Source organism: Callospermophilus lateralis, chromosome 10, assembly GCF_048772815.1.
Source record: "Callospermophilus lateralis isolate mCalLat2 chromosome 10, mCalLat2.hap1, whole genome shotgun sequence".
Lineage (NCBI taxonomy): Eukaryota > Metazoa > Chordata > Mammalia > Rodentia > Sciuridae > Callospermophilus > Callospermophilus lateralis.
The window spans coordinates 29742740-29760551 of record NC_135314.1 but is presented as its reverse complement, the minus strand read 5'-3'; the positions used below and the strand labels follow the sequence as shown (position 1 = coordinate 29760551).

At 34.9% G+C, this 17812-nt stretch overlaps 1 protein-coding gene across 1 annotated transcript in view; it reads left to right on the top strand.

The window, feature by feature from the left end:
- Robo1 (roundabout guidance receptor 1) overlaps positions 1-17812 on the top strand; it is a 379533-nt gene that overhangs the window by 305834 nt on the left and 55887 nt on the right. Inside the window, exons 10-17 of the mRNA XM_076868692.2 lie at positions 2264-2469; positions 4002-4083; positions 4262-4430; positions 4525-4691; positions 8929-9050; positions 9694-9925; positions 10981-11102; positions 14162-14333. Of these exons, the coding sequence (XP_076724807.2) occupies positions 2264-2469; positions 4002-4083; positions 4262-4430; positions 4525-4691; positions 8929-9050; positions 9694-9925; positions 10981-11102; positions 14162-14333 (1272 nt within the window). The remainder of the gene's footprint in view (positions 1-2263; positions 2470-4001; positions 4084-4261; positions 4431-4524; positions 4692-8928; positions 9051-9693; positions 9926-10980; positions 11103-14161; positions 14334-17812) is intronic.

Below are 17812 nucleotides of genomic sequence, written 5' to 3'. Positions count from 1 at the left end.
TTACCATGAATGATATTATACCCTAATTTGAAATTTGTCTATTAAATTCTAGTTTTGATTTATAAATGTACTACATAGGTGTTAAAAATTTAAACGTTTCATTGGCATTTTATTGAAATTTATGATTTTATTTTTTATACCTAAAGACATGGATTGCCTTAATGAACTATTAAATCTTTCAGCTCTGGTTTACATATTAGTTTTTTGTAAAAAGGACAAGTAGTAATATGTATATAAATATCTAGTCTTTTACAATTAGCCAAGCACTTTCATTCTTCTTATTACATTTAAATCTCCATAGCAATCCCCTGAGCTATTAAGAACAGATATTATTATCCTCATTTTACATGTTGAAAAAAATCTGAGGCTTATAGAAGTTAAAGAACTTGTCCAAAGTCTCATGACAGATGATAGAGCTGATCCTTTTCTTGCTTTATTTTTCTTAACTACCCAGTGGAAATCATGCAGAAATAGATGACAGAGAAACTGCACCAGTAAACTGGGTTGGAATGGAATAAGGAGGTATGCCTGATGCTAAATATGATGCAAATAACCAAGGACTATAGACTTAAAGAAAGTTGAGTAAATTCCAGGTGTCGGATTGCTTCTATATATTATGAGACTGCCAAACATAACCACACCTTTACTGGACTTAATGAAAATCAATTATAGAGAAGCACTCTGCTGCTAATTTAATTAATGTCTGAAACTACATGTTCATTCATTCCTATAATGAAAGGAATACAGGAGGTCTTAGAAAACCTCAATGCAGTCAAATATTTTCATATTTTTATAATACATATCAAAAGGGGTTTCTAATTTATTGTTAGCAACCTCTGCTGATAGTGTGGAAAAGATTAAAATTTCTAACCAGTGGAACTACTGGTTTACATTTTTCAACCATGTAGTATCTTAAACATTCCTGCCAAGTTTCCAAATTTAGCCTTCTAATACACCTTGCGGTATTAGCAAATTTCACACCAGTGATGGCATAGAGATAATTTGAAGAGTAGAGTGGAAATACACACTTGCTGATTTCATGCCATTGCTTTTCCTTAAAAAAAAAAATTGAATGCAGAAAATTAGTAATTATTGCATGATAAATGAGGAACAAATTGAAGTGTGACTCTAGCTTGTGAAATTTTTGGTGCATACAACTTTGAACATGACATATCCAGATTTGTAAATTTTTGCACCTTAAATTTAGTTATTCTGGCAACTGGCTTCCTTTAATCAGGCAATTTCTTAGAATTTTCTTTTGAATATTTGTGTATTTTTTTTTTACTCTAACTGGTATCCAGATTTTTAAAGCTTTATAGTTCTAATTTTTTTCTGTAATTTTATTTTATTTGTTTTCATTCCCCAATACTTGTTTTAGATTTTCCCTAAAGTAATGACTTGATCTCAGCAAAGTTTTCAGGTTGTAGAATTTTTATATAATAAGAATACCTTTGTCTACATATAATAAAAGTGCTTCTCGTTGTTCCTTTTCATAGTGCATTAAATCTATTATGAAGTAACAGGATGGGTATAAGTGCTTTTGTCATTCCTGATAATTCTAATAGGGGAGTATGATATTTGCCAAATTTGAACATCTTCATGAGCTATCTTTGGATCAGGCTGCCAACAATGAATTTGGGCAAATTTTCAATTTCTTTGAATTTGTTATACTTGGGTAATTTTCAACCCATATCTGTTTTAATAGAAAAAAATCCTAGATAAATAGATACAAGGTGTTTGATCCTATTGATGTGTGAAAGTCCAAAGCACCTTTTTAAATCCAAAATCATATGCTGCCCTAGTACCATCATTTTGTTGTTGTTGAACACCAAACAGTTTTGAAATGTCACATCAGTTTTCAATCATTCATTAAAATTTGTCTCATGTGTTTCCTTGGGAAAAATGTTTTTATTTGGTTTTGTGTTCTGTTTTTTCATGTTTACAGTATTCCATGTGCACCACTACTTATCTACTTCACCATCCACAATCCTCCTTGAGTTCTTGAACTCGTAAATAGGTTCCTTGACAATGCAGCAAGCTCAGTCAGTGGTTGGCCATTTGAAAGGAGGACATTGTATCTCTTCTTAATATTCTGAATCAGTGCATCATATAAATGCATTCTGAATAATGCATGTCTCCTACTTTAATTATTTGTTTAATTATCTTCAGTTTGTTTCAAAGCCTACAGCAACTGCTATTGCTTGGATGATTAGAAAATTGCTTCCAGTTGCAGAAATCTATTTCCTGTTGTTTCTTCTGGCAGTGATTGCAGACCGGCCTCCCCCAGTCATTCGACAAGGTCCTGTGAATCAGACCGTAGCTGTGGATGGTACTTTAGTCCTCAGCTGTGTGGCCACAGGCAGTCCAGTGCCCACAATTCTGTGGAGAAAGGATGGAATCCTTGTTTCAACCCAAGATTCCCGAATCAAACAGCTAGAGACAGGAGTGTTGCAGATCCGATATGCAAAGGTAACTTCCAATGACACACTAGACTTCCTGTTTTGTTCCACTTTGTTCTTGTCTCCAGAAACTTGTGTTGAGACCTCTTTGCATTATTGAAATATTGAGTGAAAGTATGAATATATTTTTATTTGATGCTTTCTTTTTTGCAGGCATTTTACTATGTGCACTTGAGATGATTTGACTCATAATTTAGCCCATGGAAAGCATTTTTTTGTTTTATGGAGGAGGATAAAAAATAACTTACCTGTTGAGGAAAATAGATGGGAATTTGTGGGGAAAAAAATACCTTCTAAATAGTGGTATAATGCAGTCATTTCATAATGCGTTTTCTAAGTTATATTCCAGTAACATTTTATGTGCAGTGGTATTTAACAGTTTTTCTATTTTGATTATTTGGTTCAAAATTTTGCAGTTCCAAAGCACTGTACATGTAAAGGAAGCTATAAAGCAATGCACACACTGACTAAGCATTTCAAATCAGAATGTTAAATGATTGAAAGCCCACAGATTTGGGGAAACAATTTAGGAATTTACCTTCCTGGGTGTCATATCCCATACCTGATTTTTCAGGACTGTATTATTTGTTTTGATTTTCTTTTTCTTTTTTAGGTCAAGATCAGACAAGCTCCTTAAGCATATGAAAGAGTTAGTTTTGACAGCAGTAAACATAAATTGAAATAGCTTTATTACCTATTGTGGGTGGCTTCTTTGGAATTTTTAATCAGCATCACAGTTAATTTCTATATGCCACAAAAGTTAATATGTTGTGCTTTTGTGTTACAACTGTTGTGACTTTGTTATTGCAATTGCCAGAGCAAGATGACAATGATTTTGTTTTATCAAATGTTACTTGAAGATAGAATTATTAGAATAAGCAGAAGTATAGAGGTTTATTGAGCTGCTAATGATTTTAAAATTGAATGTGTGGTCTGTGTTTGTTTTTTGGCATTCCATCTTCAGAAAGGTGAGAGAGTGTTCATTCAGGCAGGAATTTGGCTTTATACTTCATAGATTGCCTTAAGTTTTCATTTAAAAAATTAGGGAAAATAAGAATGATTACTTTTTTTAAATTATAAGAAAATATTTCATGCATATTCTTTTTCTACAACATCTGTTTGTCTCAAATATCCATATAAGTGTTACAGTGATAAAATATGCAGTAAGCCTTATTTTGTGACTTATTAATCATAGAGATATAATTTAGCCATAAAGATTAGCCCTTTGATTTTGAAGAATTATATACCTTAGCAATTATTTATTGTCCCTGGTATTGATAGTGATGTCAATTATAAATTTTTAGTTAATGTAATTAATATTATATTCTATTATACAATGAGAATAATCATATAAATTTTTTTCCTGTCCTCATGTAATGTTTTGGATTCAATAAAAATATGTTCGATTAAGGGAATGTTCCTACTTAGTGAATTTTAATGCAGTTATCCATATTCATGGACCATATACAAACCTGTAATTGCTTTTCCAGCCCAGTAAGCTCTTGATTGTTGCAAATATTTATCTTCTGTCTGCCTCTGCAGCTGGGTGACACTGGTCGGTACACCTGCATCGCATCGACCCCCAGTGGTGAGGCCACGTGGAGTGCTTACATTGAAGTCCAAGGTAAATTATTGTTTTTGCCTTAAAAAGAAGCTGAAAATGAAGTTAGTTGTTTACTTTATGGTAAATTGATGAAGTAAACATCCTGTCCCTGAGTAGATGTGTGGATAAGTCATCTACATTTATATGCTTATCTGTACATGTATAAACAGCTTCCTTTTATCTCTTTCCCACTTGTTAGAATTTGGAGTTCCAGTTCAACCTCCAAGACCTACTGACCCAAATTTAATCCCTAGTGCCCCTTCAAAACCGGAAGTCACAGATGTCAGCAGAAACACAGTCACTTTATCATGGCAACCAAATTTGAATTCAGGAGCAACTCCAACATCTTATATTATAGAAGCCTTCAGGTAGAGTGAAAAGGACATTTTTTTGGTTGTTCTTTTGTTTAAAAAAAAATTATGCATTTAATATGCATGTTCTAACTTCTGTATCTGTCCTTAGCCATGCATCTGGTAGCAGCTGGCAGACCGTAGCAGAGAATGTGAAAACAGAAACATTTGCCATTAAAGGACTCAAACCTAATGCAATTTACCTTTTCCTTGTGAGGGCAGCTAACGCTTATGGAATTAGTGATCCAAGCCAAATATCAGACCCAGTGAAAACACAAGGTAAATATTGATTTACTTAACCTGGTGACACCTACTTATCCTTAGAGTTATAATTGTACAGGCACATCATTTGTACTAAATGCTAGGATTGTACATTTACACTCTGTTCAAATTGCTTAACTAATTTTTTAAATACACAGACACAGTGTCCACAAACTTTATTATTTTCTGTTTTGGGAATAAGAAGGTAAGGTTGATAACAGAGAGAACTGTTTCTCATAAAAATACAAATCCTTAAGGCAAAAATATTACATGAATGTTTGTGTATTGTATTCAATTTTTTTTATTTTTAAGTATAGATATATGTGGATATAATATCTTAATCATAAGGTAATTGTATTTAACATTGAATATACTATTCATGCTTAAATTCAGTACTCATTACCTTCTGAGTGAATTTTCAGGATTTCTATCTTAATAAAGTCATACTTTTTCAAAATCACACAAATGTAGGAGATATTTGGGAACTTGTTCTTAATTCCTATGTCCAATCACCCTCCTACAGAGCATGAAAAAAATTTAGGTCTTTATATTTGTTTGACTAGTCTTTCATTGTTGATTATGTCAGCCAAATTATTTGAGACTCTTCAATGGAAAATACCTATAGATTGATCAAAGGTAGGTTGAAGAAATAGATAAAAAGAAAAAAAAAAGGACATGTGTAAGGCTGTTTCTAAGCCATTTAAGACTCAAAATTTGGTTCACTTGAACTGTTTTGGATATGGCTTTTACATTCTCTGAAGAGAAATTATTTTATCTCTCAGTAGATAAATTATTATTACCTTTTACTCTCTTGCTCATTTAATTATTTTAGTGCTCTGATACTCTTATATTACATTGAAAAAAAAGAATCATTTGAATTAACCTTTACCTTTCTTATAACCGAATGTCATTGCAATTAAATGTGCTTGTTCTTATATTAGCATGGAAAGATAATTCTTAGAGGTGGTAATTAGAAATACAAAATTCTTTTTGCCAACATAGAGGGGAATCAACGTTTCTCTCATAAGTTAACATTTCCAAAGGAAAAATCGCAAATTAGTTCTGATGAAAGAAACAAGTTCTGGGTAAGGTGACTAAAAGACCAGAACAACTTTTCTCCTGGTTCAGAAGGGGTCTGCACATTTTGTCTTTTCTAATATGTGTATTAACAATCTTTATGGAAGGAATTCTGCCTCAGAATTCAAGAGAAAGCAAGCTGAGCTAAAGAACATGCCCACGTCTGTCTGTCTCTGGCTGTGTGAATTCAACACACCCAGATGCCTATATTTGCTGTTATGAGTCACCTCATCAGGAGCTTTAATACACTTGGAGCCCGCCCTGAGGCAGTTTGAGGTTTTCAATATTGGATACGCATTTGTAAAGAATGCAGAAACTATGACAGCTGTAAAATGAATTTAAACTTTTGTCCCCAGTACAGGGGTCTCTATCCAGTGGACTCTAACCAAAAGTCATACTACTACTTCATCTGATTCTATCTTGCATTCATGTGAACGGTTTTATAATCTATACTGTCATTTGTAAGGGAGGAGGTAGTTAATATTTTATCTGAATATTAATTTTATTAAAAAAAGAAAGTTTTAATCAACTTCCCTTTGTTTATGCATAGCTGGAGGAACAACCTAAGGGAAATGAATCTATGTCAACCAGAAACTGATATAGGGGGAAACAGGCACACATTTGGAAGTCAAAGACATTTTCATCTCAGCTCTTCAGTCTTGTAGCTCTGTGACATTGAGGAAGATAGGCAATCCTTCTGCATTTCGGTATTTTTGCCTTTGGAATGGAACTAAATAAGTGCATTCTTCGGGACTGGCCACAGACTGAATTAATCTCTATCAGAACAAATTAATCAGCAAACAAGCATACAGAATAAATTAAATCAATATATGAGCATAGATTTAATTTTTTTTAAAAAATGCCATAATTACTTTTGGTTTTTTTTCAGTGTCCAGATTAAAAATAAAGTTCATAAAATTTGCAGCTATCATAAAACCAAGAAAGAGAGCTAGTCAGCCAAGTGAGAGAATCAGAATTAAATATATCTTGACAGACTGGAATGAAGAGCCAACACTAACATGATTGAAATTAACAGAGCAAATTAAAGAGTCGGGTACTTGAACTGAGGTTTAAAAAATTAGCTATAAAAGGATAGTCTGAGAACTCTAGGCTTACAGGAATAGAAGTGTATGCGTGTTGGTGCTCTGGGAGGTGGGAAGACTTAAGTGTTTGGAGTCAACTCAAACACCTATCTGCAAACCCTGAGTGATGTAGCTGCCAAAAGAGCCAATGTTGTCTTTGCTGGAATAGCAGAATTGTTTCTGGATCAAGGCGTCATCTCTTTCACTGCAAACTGGTCAAATCACAAATGGGTTTGCTGTGAGCACTGCATTTTCAGATGGACTTTTAAGAGAACACAGTGCAGGAGGCTGCATGGAAAGCCGAAGATCACTTCACAGAGGAAATGCAATGCTCTTGGCATGATTAGCCCCAAAAGAAAGAAGTTAGAGGAAACATGACATCCTTTCCTTAATATTTTAGGAGACTGCCATGTGGACGATAACATGCTTTTTTCTGACTCCAGGACACAAGAAGGAACCAATGAGTGAAAATAATAGAGGCATGTTTTATTACTTAGTTCTTAATCTGCTTTTGAGACACTGTACAACCCAACTGAGGATCATGATCATAGTAGAAATCTTGGAAAGGACCTAAAAAAAGAAAAAAAAAATTCCACCGGAGATTACAGAATGCATATGCTGTAAGGGAAAGGAAATCATGCAGAAAGTTCAGGGAAAATTTGTTGGCAATTGATTTCCAAGGGAACAGGCATAGTGTCTATAACCATTTGGGGAATATGGTTGCACCAGAGTCTTCACCAAGTGGAGACACCAATGAATGAGCTGTAACCAAAAGTTAAACATTCATACATACAGAGCACAGGTTTGTAGTATAGGAGTCAGGTAGACGGACCTGTGTCACATTGGAGTTAGCTCCTTGTCACCAAGCGCAAGATTGGACTCTGCAAGGAGGAGGAGCTAAGAAACTGGCAGCCAGGGGTGGAATTGGGTGGATGGTGGTCATTGTTGGGATGGGGTGGCTGTCACCACTATTGCTATTATTCTACCTCCACATGTCGTGTCCTTGAAAGATTCTTGAGCCCTATTATTTAAAAGAAATGTACACTTACACAGAATGAAAGACAGTATATAGAGTATCCATAAGAGGATGACAGTTATTTTAAATAGTGAGTGAGTTCTGAACAATGCATAGAGGGATTCCAATACCTGTGAAGCTGTAGGGATAGAGCAATATTAAGGTTTCCTGCCAGTCCAATTTTGAGTGTGGGGAAAAGCCTTTCTGAATTATAAAACGTTTCTTTCAGGAGGAGAACAAGAAAAATAAAAGGATCAATTCATAAGCATTTCAAAATTACATTTTTAGGCATCACTTTCAATTTTTCTTTCTAATATGAAATTTTCTAAAATAACATAAAAGACTGCCATTGCAAAATGGCTGAACTTTGGGAATTTTTGCGATCGAGAACTCTTTATTAAGCATTCTTTACTCTGATACAATAACTAACCTAAATCATCATCAATTAAGATGATGTTAATAAGTTCTTTGCTCATGGATCTAATCAGATTTATTTTATTGGCCTCAGTAGTGCCTTCTGCATCCCATATTCCTGCTTCTTCCTTATCCACCCTGCCTGCCTGGGAAGAGACCAGGGCTCTCTTATGAAATGTAGCTGTTGGGCTTCTTTCTGGGCTTGCTTCTGCTGCCCAAGTTTCTCTGCTGTTCCTTGCCCAACTCTCTGCTAACAGGTCTGGTTGTTCTCCTCCTTGCTTAGTTGGGATCCTTCTGGAAGGTTATAACGCTCAGGCTCGGAGAGGACTGCCTAGCCTCACTCTCAGCTGAACATGATCATGACATGGTGGGAGCAGCCCTCACACTTTACTATTTGCCGTTGTCTTTTTGATTCTTGCCCTCAGGCTCTCTACAGGCCCTCTACTGGTTCCCTTCCCCTCCTCTTTCTCTGTATGTCCCTAGTCTTCTGATCCTAAAGAAAAGGCTAAGTTGTTCTTATTTTGTTCTGTAGTGCAGGTTGGCTTCCTAGGCCCAGTGAGTCTTCTTTTCTAAGAGTGGCTGTGATTGAAAGGACTGCTTCACGCTGCTTTGCTTCAGTTCAGTAGCATGGTGCGGGGCCTGACAGGGTCTTCTTGAATCTTTGCAGATGTTCCACCGACGAGTCAGGGGGTGGACCACAAGCAGGTCCAGAGAGAACTGGGAAACGTCGTCCTGCACCTCCACAATCCCACCATCCTTTCTTCCTCATCAATTGAAGTGCACTGGACAGTGAGTTGTTCTTGTAATATTTGATCTCAGTCTTAATAAGCAGGTGGCTTGTCTGAGATCAATATATATATATAAGATATAATTTAACTACCTGTTGCTCACTTCTATGCCATGACAACTTTCTCATGTAACACAGGACTGTCATTTACTATGGTAGCCATGGATGGACTTTTATCAATAAAAGCTTCTTATCTGTGTATATTTCTTTTTGTTTATATAATGAAATAATGAACTCTACCCCTCTCGGGGGACAAAACTCCAAAATATTAACTGTGAATTTGCAACTTATGATAGGCCCATTATCAAAGGATTTTTTTAATCTTAGAAATATTTCCAAGTAGTATTAAGTAGGCTTTTAAGATCAGGAAGTAGTAAAACACATGCCCTTGACCTTCACGTGTCTCTAGCTGATATATCTCAGAACTGCTATGACACTTCATATTTATTCATAAGGCACAGAAATTAATATCATCCTATAAAAGATAAAAGATTTTTTAAGTATTAACTTAGGTGAACTAGAAATACTCAGGGTGAAACCTGATAGAAAAAAAAATGTGTTTTGTTGCACTTCATTTTTTATTATTTTGCAATAAGCAATAAAAAGCTATGAGTGATTGCATTTTTATTTTTGTCATTTTAATAGGTGGACCAACAGTCTCAGTATATTCAAGGATATAAAATTCTCTATCGGCCATCTGGAGCCAACCATGGTGAATCGGAGTGGTTAGTTTTTGAAGTGAGAACTCCAACCAAAAATAGTGTGGTTATCCCTGATCTCAGAAAGGGAGTCAACTATGAAATTAAGGCTCGCCCTTTTTTTAATGAATTTCAAGGAGCAGATAGCGAAATCAAGTTTGCCAAAACCTTAGAAGAAGGCAAGTATATGGAGTGTGTGATATCTGCGCACTGCAGGAGATTTGTTGGGCTTTTATTAACTTATTGTTAAAATGTTAAGAGTGTCTTGAATGTTTGTCTTTTTTTTTTTAAATGGATTCTTTTTAGCTATACATGATAATAGAATCCATTGTTTAACTGTCTTGATATATATACTTTGTTAAGAAATTTTGTTTAAATAGAACAACTATTTTCTGTTAAACAGAAAAACTAAAATGCTGTAAGAGTTGATTTGCTTCATTAGTGGCCTATACATAAAAAAGTGCAAATGTGAACCTTATGTTACTTAATGACATAGACAGGGTCTGTTGAATTACTCAGAACTCCAGTCCACCTTCAAAGATGGACTCACTCTCAATTTGCTTGCTTTTCCACCACCCATTTATTGAATGTTGCTTTGATTAATGATTTATAAAGAAGGTGAGTAACACCCAGGTTTTCCAGGACTTTCCAGAATTATCATTCTGTCCTTTTTCGTCCCCTATCTGGAAATCCCTCATTTCTAGGCAAACCAGTATGACTGGTTACCATAAAACTAGAAATTAAAAAGTATTATTTATGTAAATAGTTTTGTGTCACAACTACACTCCATAGAAAACATTAATAATGTCTCCTTGCCACTACTTGGATTAGTGATAGGATGTGGTTAATATCCTGATTAGCATTCATTTTTTTATACTTTTCATGTTTTGGGGAAACAGGAAATAAGGGTTACAAAGCAGTACAAATAGAAGTCCTTTCATGTTTCATGGAGATAATCTATATAATTTTGATTATAGAAATTCACAATAACATCAGGTTGGTAAGGTTGAGGAAAAAAATAAGTAGTTTTGGACTATTAACACTAAGTGGCTTACATCTTTGAGTCATGCAGATATTGAATTTAAAATCCATATACTCCTTTTTAATTTTAAATATTAATTTTAATCAGTTCACTATTGATATTTACTTATATTAATTAATAAGTATTAATTATCTGCTTTTCAGTGTTCTGTAGCACACTTTAATATATCTGCTTTTTGAAACAATTTAATAGCACCAAGTGCCCCACCCCAAAGTGTAACTGTATCAAAGAATGATGGAAATGGAACAGCAATCCTGGTCAGTTGGCAGCCACCTCCAGAAGACACTCAAAATGGAATGGTTCAAGAATATAAGGTAATACACATATGCTAATTTACTGATGGACACCCTCTTCTACTGACAAGGCTAAATAAATTGTTTATAGATATTTGGCGCCATCTGCTGGTAAAACTACCAACATGTACAATTATTTACAGACCTAGTCTTGGATAGATTGTGGAATAATTTCTTTGCTAGAAAAGTTATTAAAAAAAAAATTGCAAGAGACAGTCCAAATGGTTACAAAACTTACACATCTATCTAATTTTACAAAATCAACAGATTTAAATGGTAATAACATTTTTCTCTCTGAAAAATGCTTTAACATATTTTTCAGAATTGAATTGCACTATGGGATTGGCTAAATAGAAAGTCACATTTTACTAGATTTTTTCTAACTTTTTAATTTAATTTAACTCTTTTACATCTTTGAAATTTTAGAAACTTTGAACAAAGTTGGAAAAATTATTTTGGTGTGTGTGGAAATCATATTTTTATATATCTCTTGTTTTTGTTTCAAAACAAAATATCATGTCTCTGGATATAGATTCTGAATAATTATTTCCCTATGAAATAAAGCAGCTCTATTCAATAAATATGGACAATCTTAACATGGATTCATTTTACGCAAATATTTTCAAGCATGCCAAGATGCATCAAAAACTGAGATGGAGACATGAGACTTAGCTGAAAGATTGTGTTTGAACTTATTAATGAATCTGTATTATAGGATGGTCTTAATGTGCTGTCAAAAATGGATAAATATAAATAGAAAATAAATGTGTACATTTTTATGTGTACTTTTTCAACAGTTACATAAACTTACTACATACTAGAAGAATTTTAACTATAAAAGATGTACTTCTCTGCTGAGTGATCTGTATTTCTCTAATGTCTGAGTCATTTTTGTAGTTCACTAGCTAAATAATGATACTTAGTATATTAATTTCTATATGTAAATATTTCAGTCCATTTGTTAGGATGTGAAACTGATTTTATGAAGGTGATATGAAGTTATTGATGCATAACTGAGGTTAGAGTAGACACACCTTGATATGTGTCCATTGACAGGACATAGGACATATCTACCTTCACTAGTATAGGTCAGGGATTTTCAAGTGTAGGCCAACAGCAGAATCACTGGTAGAACCATTTTCCCCGTACAGGTGCCTTGCCACCACTCTCGGAGATTCCAATGCAGTTGATCTGACAGGTCCCTTACATGTGTATCCTGGTAAATCTCTCTAGGTAGTTCTGATGTGCATCCTTAGTTAAGACCCAAATGACGTTCATACATTCTTTTGAGTAGCAAATTTATTTGTTTGATAACTAAAAAACAATCTAAACTTAATTTTGGGTTTGATATTTTATTTTTAAATTATTTTTAAATCAAATTTAAAAACAACATTTTGTGAAATTTAAGTATATCAATAGGGCTGCTTTAAAAAATATTTAAAATATGACTATAAATGCACTGTGGATGTTTCGAGATATTTTAAATAAGGCTTTTTCTAGTGTAACTGAATTATTAGAAGGTAAAAATATCCATACTTTTAAGTGCTTTCTCACAAGTTTCAAGGTTATTTCAATACTGATGAGTGACAGGATGCTATGTTTCAGTCTAGAAAAATAGACTGTTACAGAAGATTTTTAAGGATTTAAAATGAGGTGATGTCTCAGCTCTCACGCAAAATTGTATAATGTAGGCATTTTCCCCTAAGAGTCAAAACTCATTTCTTTCCTCAAGAAATGTGAAAGGGTGGATTTCACTTAACTTCATGGTCAATTTAAAATAATAAAATGCCTTTCAGAACCTGATTGACTGGTACAAAATCAGTTTGTGGCTTCAGTTCAGCTGTGTAATGTAATTGGGGGGAAAAAGATTCACAAAGGAGTCTTTATTTCCAAATGGTCAGATCCTGATATAGCGTCTGACCATTCGGTGGCATTACACGTTGAAACTATATTAAAATAATATTAAATTTCAAAGAACAAAATTAAAGGTTATTGACCAAGTAGTAGAGGATGTTGGTGTTTTTAGATTAATTTAAAATCCCATTTCCTATTCCAGTGTGGACAGTAGTCCACTTGAAGCTAATCCTACATTTAGCTCGAGGATATCATAAGGAATATAGAGTGTTCTTCACTCCTGCACGGATTATTCTCTTATGGAAACTGAATCCAAATACAATTTCCTATCACAAATATTACTATCAAAGTTAATGAGGCATACGATAACTTTCTCATTATAGAATGTCTTTCTTGCACTTCGAATATGTACTCTTATTCTTTATGATCTTATGGATGTTGTGAAAGACTAGTTAATATTCTCCTTTAACTATAATACCAGATTGCTAATTTATCTCATTGATGATAGTTCAGCATACCAAAAGCTGAATAAAAGCCTCAGATGTTTTTTTCCTCCTGGAGTACAGTTTTATTTTTAATAATCTTATTTATACATACTGCTTTGGATTATGCAGAAACTCACTCTTCTTTTAAATCAACCACTTCATGAGTTTGATATGAAATGTGATGTGACAGTGCCAGGTGATTCTATCCCAGGGAACTGTTGAAGTGTCAGACAGAGTTCCCTCCTCACCTTTGTCTTGTGATGCCTGGGCATCAGGCACCACATCTATCACACAAGTGTTGAATAATTTTACGCACATTGTTATTCTTTACCTGGATATGTATAACTTTTTGCAGAGTCCTGTTTTTCCTGACAAATAACCTCATGCTATTAAAATTTTTTTAAATAAAAACCTAATGATATGTGATATGATGTGGATTGAGAGGAATGATTATCTTTAAGCAAAAATTTGTAGATTCACCTTATACAATCCTTTAAGATATTTGAGGAAGTGTAACTATTACAATTCTCCAATAGGGAGCTATTACCAATACTGGACTTGACTGGAAGAGTCTTCTTAGAGCTCCATCTTGGAGAAGAATGACTTTTTTGAAACCTTGGGTTGGTGGTTCATGAGGCATCTCAACTGTGTCAAGGTCTAAAGTCCATCTTCATCCTATGTTGATTTTTGCATTATCTTGGAAATTTTACCAGCTTGATTTTCATTATGTACTTCTTCCAGGTTTGGTGTCTGGGCAATGAAACCCGATACCATATAAACAAGACAGTAGATGGTTCTACCTTTTCTGTGGTTATTCCCTCCCTGGTTCCCGGGATCCGGTACAGTGTGGAAGTGGCAGCCAGCACTGGCGCTGGACCTGGGGTGAAAAGTGAGCCTCAATTCATCCAGTTAGGTGAGTGTCCGAGCAGTCCAGTTTCACAGTCTGTCACTGTACTACTTGTCCGGCTTTGCTGTTTTTACATGTGTCTGAGCCACTGTTGGAAGTTAATAGAATCCAGAAGTGAGGCTTATCACTACAGTGGTGTTAGCTTCACTTAAAATACACTCACTCGCACACAGTGTTATGCCTTGGTTACCAACAAGGCCACTTTCCAACAAAGACATTGTTAAGCAATTTTGTCCTTGTGTGAACATCACGGAGTGTAGTTGCACAAGCTAAGATACATGTGATGTCATTAGCCAGTATCATCTTATGCAACAGTCAATAGAAATCATTCCTCATTGATAGAAACGTTGTTATGTGAGGCATGACTGTAGATATCTTATAACTAAGCTAACCGTATCCAAATACACATTTTAGATGATAGTTCAAATAAAAGTTAGGTAATATTCAGTATCATCATAACTGGGTCCTGTGGAAATTTTTTTATCTATTTAAATAATTCTACTAATCAAGTCCAAGGACACTGCAGTGAATAGAGAAGTCATAGTGTGTTCTCATGAGACCCATAGTTACCTGGATTAAAAATCCAAAAATTCTTCCATTCACAGCTTAAACCAGGTATTGGAAATGTATAGCAGTAGTGTGCACTTATATTTACATTGATGTCTGTTTAAAGTGTTAAATGCTTTCTAGAAAAGAAGAAGATTCGTTGAGATGTCAGAGCACTGGAATGTTTCTATGCTAATTACTCAAATTTAAATCAATTTGTGTTTCAAAAATTTTACATGAATTAAAAAAAAAAAAAAAACAGCAAACCTGACCTGGGTTTCATTACTAGAAATCACTATAGACAAACTCTTGTGAACATGCTATATGAATTAGTAAGTGATTGCTATTTACATGTAAAACAAGCAACAACAGAAATGTCAATAAAACAATATTGCAACTAAGAAGTGGGGATACAAAGGTTAGATTTTAAGAGTTAATATTCAAATTAGGAAAGAGGCCAAGAAGTATACAGTCTGGTTTGTGTCTGTATATTGCAAATCAGAAGTTAAGCATCAGTAATATTTTATGTCAGATGCAAATTATGAAAAAGGATCATTTGTAGCAATCTTTATGCTTCACAAATGAATACATACCATTTTGGCATATTAAATAAGTATGAATGACATCCTGGAATTATTTCATAATAAAAGTAAAAGAAACATTTGACTTTGATTAACTCTGTTGCAATACCTAAAGAATTTCATATTTATTTTGAAAATGTTGTTAATGTTTCATTGTTAAGACAATGCTAGCTGCTGTAATGCATAAACTTGCAAAGTTTATAAGACATAACACAGTAAAGTCTACTACAGTTCTAGTTGTCCAGTAGGACTCTGTTTCACTTAGTTGTTTTGTGTTGTAAGCTGAAGAGCCCTAGTTTCTTAATGTGGGCTTCCAAGGTTGTCCCTGCACCAACAGAATGCAGGAAAGGAAATATATATTCTATGGGAGGCTTGAAATGGTACAGGCTAGAAAGGTGCACATTACTGATGTGATTGTGAGAAGGTGAACGAGGACAAAATGAAATCAGCGGCCAGGAGCTGCCTCCCAGCAGTCAATTATGAGAGGCCCATTCAAGCCTTCAGTGGGGCTTGCTGACTGTCACAATCTGGGCCAGAATTTTATATTATTTTTTTTGGACTCTTTTTTTCCATGTTACACATTTTTAAATGATTTATAAAAACTACTAAACAAAAATAGCTTCCTGATTTATTTCAAGCAATACAGGAAACTAGGAAAAATTGTTTGATGCATCTGTTGCAATGTTATATAACATAGGGGGAGTTCATATTGAAAAATTATAGCTGATATTCAAATGTTTGTCCACTTTTTTCAAATGTCAGCATTAGGTTGTTAAAACTGAAATTAAAAGGTATGTCTTGAATGACCCTAGCCATTGTGGATACTGTTTACCTGTTTTTAGAACATATGATGTTTAGCCCTAGTTTTTGGAAGATGAATTGGAAAAAGAACCATATGTAATTGTATTTATTTAAGATTTAAATCATGGGATTTAAGGGTCAAATTGATTTCCTTGAAATTATAAGTGGGTTCCCGTTTTCCAGATCTTAATATAGCCTCAGCTGCAGGGAGACAAAGCCTGAGGTAGAGAGGGGCTGCTTTAATTCATTAGTCACACTGCACTTTATTTTGTTCAGTCCATCTGGTTGCTTGCGTGGAACCTCTCTGGGCTGTTTCCATAAAATCTGAAGCTACCCAACATAACCTTGCGCAAATAGGCATGAAGTCTATAAACCTAGCAGATACAAAGGATGTATTAGGAATAAAAAGAATAGGTCTGGTTGGTGAACTTTTAGAGGATGAAGTGCTTTTAGGATAACCAGAGATAAAAGAGTCTGGAACATGAAATAAAACTTTCAGTCAACAAACAGTTGAAGGCAGGTGACTGCTTGTGGAAAATAAGGTTTTCAGCCTTGATCCTCCATAGTATGAAATCTGGAATCAAGAAAAAAAAAAGGAAATATCCTCCCCCCACAACATATATACACACAACAGAAGGAATTCAGCATTTCACAGAGAAAGGCTGTTTCCATAGCTATTGAATGCTGCTGATTTTTTCTACCAATTATCATATTAAGATGCAATATCATTTAATAAGAAAACCTGTAGGAGTTTTTTTTTTTTTTTCCAAGAATTGTTATCCCTATCGAATGAGTTCTACTAATTATTTTTATGGAAAATATATTTTTGGACTGGAAAGATTTCTATTTCAAAGCAGACTGTATTATATTAGCAGATTGTATTTCTCTTGAATTTGGTCTGGAGATCTGTGAAGCAGCTATAAACCTACCTGACTGGGCTCCAAGGGATTTGGTTGTGGATGTTTACCTGGAGCCCACGGGATACTCTTTTGTCCTGACAGAGAGCATAATGCCTAAGTATCCAACCCCTGTGACTGGGTGTCCTTCTCACAGCAGACTGTTCAACCAGCAGATGCCCTTCTGGCTTTTTTAACCTGCCAAGATAGCTCCTCTCTAGGAGAGCCCCAGCTGGGAGGAGAGCTCCTGCCAGGTGTGTTAATCAGATTCAACTCAGAGAGGTGAAGCAACAGAACACATGAAATAGCAGGAGTGGGTTACTCACAGATCCACAAGAGCAGAGGTGCTGACGAGAGCCAGTCAGAAGGCCCAGGGGCCAGTGAGCGGGGCCTGCAGGTGGGGAGACAGAGAGAGAGGACCTATGGGCTGAGGGTTTTATTGGTGCTCAGGGTATTGTTCAAGGAGGTTTCCTACAGGGAGTTCTAATTGTTCTTAGAGAAAAATGGAAGGATTCCATGGGGTCCTGCTGTGACTAAGAGTTGTCAATTCTGCATATCTGCAGTCCTTATGGCTGGGATGATGAGTCAAGGAGGTGGTATCTCTGTGACCCATGGGGAGGTGTGCCGCAGTCCGGCTGCAGCAAAATAACCGGGGGGTGAC